We start from the raw sequence: 8197 nt of genomic DNA, 5'->3' as shown, positions 1-8197 counted from the left end.
CATGATAAGATACCACTTCCATAATTATGTTCAGTTATATGACAGAGGGAGATAATGCAGGTGTGTCAAAGCTCATCATATGAGCCCTTTAAAGGCAGAGAATGTTCTCTGCTCATCACAGAGGAGGAATCAGAGATTAGAAGCGGGAGGGGGATTTGAAGATTCTTACCATGGGCTCCGAATGCAAGCCACATTTGGCTGAACACTTGATTTTGGTCTTGTAAAACCCTAAGCAGGGGCGCCTGGGTGGCTCAGTCGTTAAGCGTCTGCCTTCGGCTCAGGTCATGGTCCCAGGGTCCTGGGATCGAGCCCCACATCGGTCTCCCTGCTCTGCGCGGAGCCTGCTTCTCCCTCTCTCACTCCCCCTGCTTGTGTTCCCTTACTGTGTCTCTCTCTGTCAAATAAATAAATAAAATCTTTAAAAAAAAAAAAACAACCCGAAGCAGACAACTCGGTGAAGCCTGCCTGGACTTCTGCCCTACACTATAACATAATAAATGGGCCCTGATTTTTGGCTAAGTGCCTGCTCCCCACGGAAGGACTGCATTTCCAGTATATCTGGACTGGGTTCTGGCCAGTGGAAGATGAATAGAATGAAGGATGCCATTCTCTGGGCATGCAGTTAAAGGGAGCGGGTGGGCTCATCTTTCCCCCTGGTCTCCTTCCCATGAGTTCTTCTGCAGGCAGGGGAATGACCATCTTGAACCTGCAGATGAGAGCAGCACATTAAGGAAGGCAGAACAATGGGGCGCCTGGGTGGTTCAGATGGTTAAGTGTCTGCCTTCGGTTCAGGTCCTGGGATCGAGTCCCACATTGGGCTCCCTGCTCAGTGGGGAGCCTGCTTCTCCCTTTCCTTCTACTGTTCCCCCTGCTCATGCTCTCTCACTCTCTCTGTCAAATAAATAAATAAAATCTTAAAAAAAAAAAAAAAAAGGACGGCAGAACAAGACTTTGGCAGCCTGGGCCTCCAGGAGCCGAGCCACCCCTACCCCACCCCCCCACCCCCATCTGAGACTCATCTGACTGACTAACAGAAAGGAACTTCTCTTGTTTAAGCCAAGAGGGTCTCTTTCACAGCAAGCTGACATATTCTAACGAACACAGTAGGGGATCTTGATGTCGAGCAATAGAGGAATTGGTCCAACAGAGGGTTGCATTTACCTGTCCTTTTCCATACATCACTACAATAATAGTAATGGACTAAAGAGGCTTAGCACCACGTGGGCAAAGAGAAGGAGAGAGAAGATGACAGGAACACAACTTTGGGAGCCAGAAGTCACATGGGCACATGGTTCCACTGAGCAGTCCCAAGAAAGCTGAATCTTAAGTTGTCAGTGGAGAAGGGGAGAAAGCGACAGCTCTCCTCTGGAGGACCCCCAAGGGCTCCACTCCTGGAGGGAGGCATTGGGGTGGACCAGCACAAGTCTGTTGGATATATCTGTTTAGGAACGAGGCAGATCCCCAGGGGTCCCCTCGAGCAGACAACTGGCACTTTATTTTTGGAAGGTTTGGGTCTCTGGGACAAGGGGCACCTGATGCAGCTGAGAGCAGAAGCTTCATACTAAAAAATGAAGAGTTCCCATCCAAGCGTAGAGACCCCCGTTCTTCATCAATAGGCGCCCAGAGCGCTGGCAGCCAGGTTACAACAGCCAGAACAAAGGGAGGAGGATTCTTCTCAGGATTCTTACCTGCCCAAGAGATGTTCCCATTCTGACACCTGGGGGGAGGGGTGCTCATTGAAAGGCTCAGCCAGGGGCGCTTGGGTGGTTCACTCAGTTAAGCAGTTGACTCTTGATTTCAGCTCAGGTCATGATCTCAGGGTTGTGAGACCAAGGCTTAAGATTTGCTCTTTGCCTCTACCCCACCCTTAAGAAACTTAAAAAAAAAAAAAAAAAAAAGGCTCAGCCAGATCCCAGTACAGTCCCGAGTTGACAAGAGCCACTCCTGCCGCAGAGCCTGACATGAGACATCAATGAATCATCAGGCTCAGACACAAAAGGGAAATGATGTCTCTGGCCCTCTCTCTCCTTTCACCCCCAGCCCCGAGATACTCACCTTCTGACGCAAATGCAGCGTCGTCACTGGTTTCCCCACCTGAGAGCAGAGGGACCCAAGGGGGACCACAGTGGCTGGTCTGAGAGTGTGGAAAACAGTAGGTACAGAAAGGAGTCCTGAGGTGAGGGGAGGGTGGCTGGCCCAGGAGGGATGCTCCACTCTATGGCTTCCATCAGCACCCCGTCTGGGTCTGAGAAGAAAGGGAGCCCTGCCACAGTCCTCCTGAATCCCCACAGAAACTTCTGAGATGGCGCTAAAGCACCCTGAATACCCACAGAGCAAAGCTAAAAGTGCCGGAACAGGGGGATCAAAGCAAGTAACATCAACAGCAGATCTCCTAGGGTCAAGACATTGCCCATGCCGCATCCCATAAAATCTACACACCATTCCAGGAAAGGCAATGCTGCTGCCCCGGTTTTATAGACCTCATTGCAAGAACCTATTAAGAGGCACCGGTGACCTGGGTGGCTCAGTTGGTTGGGCAACTGCCTTCGGCTCAGGTCATGATCCTGGAGTTCCGGGATCGAGTCCCAAATCGGGCTCCCTGCTCAGCGGGGAGTCTGTTCTCCCTCTGACCCTCCCTCTCTCATGTGCTCTCTCATTCTCTCTCTCTCAAATAAACAAATAAATAAATCTTAAAAAAAAAAAAAAAAAAGGCGCCAGCATGGCTCAGTCAGTTAAGTGTCTGCTGCTGGCCCAGGTCACGATTCCGGGGTCCTCTGAGGGCAGTCTGCTTTTCTCTCTCCCTCTGCCCCTCCCCACCCCACTCATGTGCTTGCTCACTCTCTTTCTCTGTCTCTTAAATAAATAAATAAAATCTTAAAAAAAAAAAAAAAAAAAGAACCTGTTAAGAAAAGACCCAAAGTCCTTAACTCTTGCTGCTATTGAAGATAGGCATGTTTGCCCAGGCTGAGAATGGCTGGCTTTGTGGTTTATTTCCAGATTCGGAGCCTTCAACTGGCTCCTTGCCCACTAGCTCCCTCCCAGCTGCCTCCTTGAACAGCTGGCCTATATTCAGGGAGATAAAATTATTTTCATAATGAACCAATTGATGAAGAGATTCAGGGTAGGGGGTGAGGAGCTAGAAGAGTTCAACAGTTTTAGCCACCTTTGGGCCAGCCCCAGCCAGACTCTCTCTCGAGTGTCTTTGGTAAAAGTGATTTTTCTGGAGGAAAAGGTCATCGAAAAGGAACATTTTTCAAACAGAAATTGTGCCAGGCTTTTTCCTGACGATTGCAAAGACTTAGGGACTGTTTTGAGTGATTTATCCGAGAGTCCTTAACCAGCCTCAAAGCTGAGCTGTGCTCTCTACTGGAATGCCCACAGGTCTAGACCTGGCTGGCGTGCGGACCAGGGGCCGTCCCTGTGAGACAGACCCTAGAGCCTCATTCTGAGAGGAGAGAAGGATAAGGCCTGAACACAGCCAAGTTTCAGAAACCATCTAATATGGTGCTGCAGCTGTCGTGGGCTCAGCCCTGTGGGCTCCTGGGTGGGCCTGAGGAAAGGGCAGGAAGTTGTCTTGGGCTGAGGCTCCAAGATGAGTACTTGAGCCCAAGGGGTTTGTTTGGGAGGTGACCCCAGGGGGCACCAACAGGGAATGAAAGATGAGGTGGGGAAAGACGCAGCCAAGAAAGGATCCATTCAGGAGTGAGTTTGCCCTGTGGGCAACTGAGGCTTGATCCTCCAGAGAGATTTCTGGGAGTCTGGGGCAGGTCTGAGTCATTCCACCTGATGGGTGTTTATGGCCGACTATAATCCATCATTGGCTGAGGTCTCTTCTGGGGGGTGGGGACCAACACCCTGACGCCTCCGGCCTGTCCTGTCGCCTGGGACGGGGTCACGGGTGCTGGCGATAAGGGGCAGGCAGTGTTGGAGAGTGAGTGCCGGGGACGGGGTGGGGCAATGGGCAAGGCGAGGCTCCGTTGGTCTGCTGCACAAGCCCCGCGGAGACAAGGAAGCAAACAGTGTTTATGTCAAGAAACGGGTCTGCACGTGGGAGCTCAGTCTTGCCCGGGAGTCGAGCTGGGTTTGGATTTAGGGGTTGCTATGGCTGCCATCAATGTTCCATCAGCTTCTGACTAACATTACCTTGCGCTTCCGGTGGAAGCCGGTTTCTCTATATCTGCTCCACCTTCAGCTTTAGGCTTCCGTTTGGTGTGTGCCTCTTGGAGAAGGTCTCCGCACACTTGCTCCACCCAACAGTGTAGACGTCTGTTGGTTGTTACTTACTAGCCAGGTGGTGGTGGGGGGGGGGTGGCAATGGAGTTCTCCGTGGTCCCATCCAGCCTCGGTCTGGGCGGGCACTGTGGGCCCAGGCCTGGGGATGGGGTTTTCTCAATAGCCCTGCCCCTCCCCCAGTGGTGGGCGGATTCTCTCTGGGCCCAGGAAGGTTTTGGGTTTTTTCTTTCTTCCACCTCATCTACAGCGATTGTCATCTGTGCTCTGGGACGCTTACTGCCCTACCCCTGGCAGCGCGAAGCTTCTGTTCGCTAGGGGAGAAGGAAGGTGGGGCTGTAGTTCCCCTCCCTATCTCCTCTCAGCAAGCGAAGTTTTCTCGGGGTTTCCACCTGCCTCAGTCTTTCTCAGTGGAGCACCCAGCAGGCCTGCCACTTCAGCTCTTAGGGGTTCAAGAAAAGTCATTTGTTTTTATTTTATATTCATTTTCAAAATCACTTTTTGTAGGTTGTCTGGATTTTTCTTGTTGCAGGTTGGGAGTGATGATGCTCTCTCCAGCTTTCTGCAACCACAGGGGTCTACAAGATGCAGATGGTGCCCCTAGAGGCCTCAAGACTGTCTACTGGGGTAGAAGCAGAAGTTTTTTTTTTTATTAACATATAATGTATTATTTGGTTCAGGGTACAGGTCTGATTCATCAGTCTTACACAATTCACAGTGCTCACCATAGCACATACCCTCCCCAATGTCCATCACCCAGCCACCCCATCCCTCTCACTCCAGCAACCCTCAGTTTGTTTCCTGAGATTAAGAGTCTCTTATGGTTTGTCTCCCTCTCTGGTTTCGTCTTGTTTCATTTTTCCCTCCCTTCCCCTATGATCCTCTGACATGTTTCTCAAATTCCTCATATCAGTGAGATCATATGATAATTGTCTTTCTCTGATTGACTTATTTCGCTTGGCATAATACCCTCTAGTTCCATCCATATCGTTGCAAATGGCAAGATCTCATTTTTTGATGCTGCATAATATTCCATTGTATATATATACCACATCTTCTTTATCCATTCATCTGTTGATGGACATCTAGTGTAAGCAGAAGTTTTAGGATTTCTATTTCTGTGATATCTCATCCTTAAAAGCAAAAACAAGACAAAACAACAAACAAAGAACTCCAGAGAATGAGACCTCTCTGGCAGGAAATAAGCCCTCACCTTGGACATGAGTGGAGAGATAGGGAACACCAAGAGCCCTTATTACCAGAGTAAGATGTGGAGGATTTTTCCAGACACAGTGGAGTGACCATCCCTGATTCAGTCTCCCTGACCGGAAGTGCCCAGAGCTCCACTGTGACATCCAGGATACTATGTTGTCCTGGTGGTTTGCTTGTCAGCCCCCACCCTCCCACCAGACTTGAGGTCAGGCAGGGAAAGGCCAGTGTGTGACTCGTCTCGGGATGCCTAGTGTCCATGCACGAGGAAGAGCGACATGCTCCAGGGTCAGTGGCTCAATATGTATCCTGGCTACCCCTCTCCCCGGCTGCCCAATGGGAACCTTTGTCAACCCCATCACTGAATGAGGAGGCAAACTGAGGCCTACAGAAGGCCCAGGAATGACCCTGGGTGTATACAGCCCATCCCTTGTAAGGACCAACCAAAGCCTCCTGCCAACTGAGTCTGTGCTCTGTCAGCCTGCCCCCCCCCGGCCCCCTCCACAAGGCAGGTTGGGAGGGTGGGGGATTTGGAAAACCCCAGTCCCCCCCTCTTACCCCTCCCCCTCCAACAGGGCTGCAAGGAGCAAAGACAGGGAGGTGTGTCTGCACAGGATCTTTATTTCTCATGCTTCTCTGACCCCACTGGGGGTTTTGGAGGTTCAACTTGGGATTCATTTTCTTCTGCCTCTTTCTCTTCAGCCTCGGGTTCTTCTGGGGGGGAGGAAGAAGTTGCCTTTTTTAAACTTCCAAGCCAGGCTCCAAAAACTGACCCAACAGAGGCCAGGAGGATGTTGGACGACGTGGAGAGTCCAGCTGCCCCTGAGGAAGAGACAGAGGGTGCGCACGGGCTCATGCAGTGGCCAGTGGCCCCCACCCCCCTGGAGGTCTGAGGCCTGGGGACCTGGATCCCTCCTCTAGGTTCTGGAAACCCCCAGGGCTCCACTTTGGGCAGAAGACGCTGGAGGAATGAGAGACAGAGGACAGTCAGCCACAGACCCTGAGAGTGACAGGTCCCCTCACCTTACTGAGGCCACTGAGGCCACTGAGGAGGCCACTGAGGCCCAGAGGGGAAGGGACCCTCCTAGGCCACCCAGGTGTCAGATCTGGGCAGGGCTGTACCCAGAGCCCTGGGCTCCTTCCCTTCTTCTCCCTCCCAGAGCTCCCTTAGCCCTCCACTCCCACCAGACCTCACTCAGAAGGAGCCAGAAAGAGGACAGTCGGGGAGAGTCAAAGGACCGGCAATGCGGAGGGAGAGGACAGGCTGTCCCTCAGGCTTAGCCTCTGCGCTGAATCCGCTCTTGGCTCTTCTCCCCCTCCCCCCTCCTCTCCGCCCCTCCCCCCACCTGTCCCCCAACAAACCCACGGACTGCAGCGTGGCCACCAGGCTGCCGGCGGCGACCCCGCCCCCGTTGGCGACTGCAGCCGCGGACATCATCTTGGCCGCCAGCGAGGAGGCGGCGATCCCGGCCCCGGTGAAGCCCACGGCGCCCAGCACGACGGGCACGGCCGCTACGGCCGTCACTGCGGGGAAGAGGAGCTGGGTTGCGGCGTGGGCCCAGGGCAAGGGACCGCTCCGGAGCCCCTTGGCAGTTTCGGGGGCCTGTCTGCGCTGAGCATCCGGGAGACCGCTCGGGGGGGGTCCCAAGGCAAAGAGAAAAGGGGGGGATGTGGAGCCAGGTGGGGGCGAAGGTGTCACAGGAGGCCCAGGCAGGCCCCTTTTGGGTTTCTAACTTGCTGCGCGACCGCGGGGACGTCCCTGCCCCTCACTGGGCTTCTGTGTGTGTGTGTAAATGTGGGGGGTGAGATACACCATTGCAGTTCCCGGTATTCACCCCACCCCTCCACCACGGTCAAAAGAAATCTCTACATGCTCCTTATACAGAAGGACTAGGGGAGCAGCCAGGTCCCCGATCAGGTGTCCTCTTAAGGGCGAGTACTGTGAGCGGGGCTCTCCGCCCCTGAGGTCCACCCGGGCAGTCCCGGGAGCGGAAGGATGGCGGGCCGCCCTCCCAGCCGGAGCAGCGCCCCACCTCCGAAGTCCCCTCCCTGGCGACGGAGGGGATCCGGGCAACTCACCTCCTCCCAAGACAGCACCCGCCGCCACCCGTTCTGGGGAGCCGAAAAGGGGAGAGAGACAGAGAATGAGTCAACTAGTTAGTAGGTGGAGGGAGTGAGGGAAAGAAGCGACCCCTCTGGCCCGCCCTGGGTTGGGGACCGGGAGGCCTACCAGCCAGCCCTCCCCGCCCCCCCCAAACGAAGCTAGACTCACGCATCACGGAAACGTCTTCGTCCTCCCAGCTCAGCTCAGGAAACGTCCAAGCTCCACCGGGTGTTATAACCTGGGCGAACCAATGGGGACACCGCCCGCCCCTCGGGGGGCAGGCCCTCCCCTGCTTGTCAGCCCAAGCAAAACCGGGGACCGTCCTGCCACCCCGCCCTCCACCCCGCCCGCACCGCTCCACCCACCTCTGCTTGTCTCCGCTGGTCTGTCCCTCCAGCTCCCAACCCCACCCCTCTGCTGGCTCTCGGGCCCAGTGGTGATTTCCCTCTTGCTTGGGGGCTCCATCAAAGAACAAAGAGAAAGGCGCCCCAGAGCGTCTGAAGAACAGAATTGTTTCCAGCAAAAAACAAAATGTGAAGAAACAAACCAATACAGATGACCGCTGAACAACATGGGTTTGAACTCCGTGGGTCCACTTACCTGCGGAAGTTTTTTAAAATAGTACAGCACTGTAAATATATTTTCTCTTCTTAT

At 53.9% G+C, this 8197-nt stretch overlaps 1 protein-coding gene across 1 annotated transcript; it reads right to left on the bottom strand.

Annotated features, from left to right (window-relative positions):
- Nucleotides 1-6040: 6040 nt before the first annotated feature.
- On the bottom strand, nt 6041-7804 carry LOC102735033 (interferon alpha-inducible protein 27-like protein 2). Its single transcript, XM_006747838.3, has 4 exons — nt 7712-7804; nt 7519-7551; nt 6802-6963; nt 6041-6261 (listed from the first exon to the last, which is right to left on the bottom strand). The coding sequence occupies exons 1-4, from the start codon at nt 7713-7715 to the stop codon at nt 6059-6061; spliced, it is 402 nt and encodes a 133-aa protein (XP_006747901.2). The 5' UTR covers nt 7716-7804; the 3' UTR covers nt 6041-6058.
- Between the last annotated feature and the right edge of the window lie 393 nt (nt 7805-8197).

This window comes from Leptonychotes weddellii, chromosome 9 (genome assembly GCF_054177405.1).
Source record: "Leptonychotes weddellii isolate Sample4059 chromosome 9, ASM5417740v2, whole genome shotgun sequence".
In the NCBI taxonomy this organism is placed as follows: domain Eukaryota; kingdom Metazoa; phylum Chordata; class Mammalia; order Carnivora; family Phocidae; genus Leptonychotes; species Leptonychotes weddellii.
Note: the sequence above shows the minus strand (reverse complement) of the source record. Positions and strands in the feature narration are given on the sequence as shown.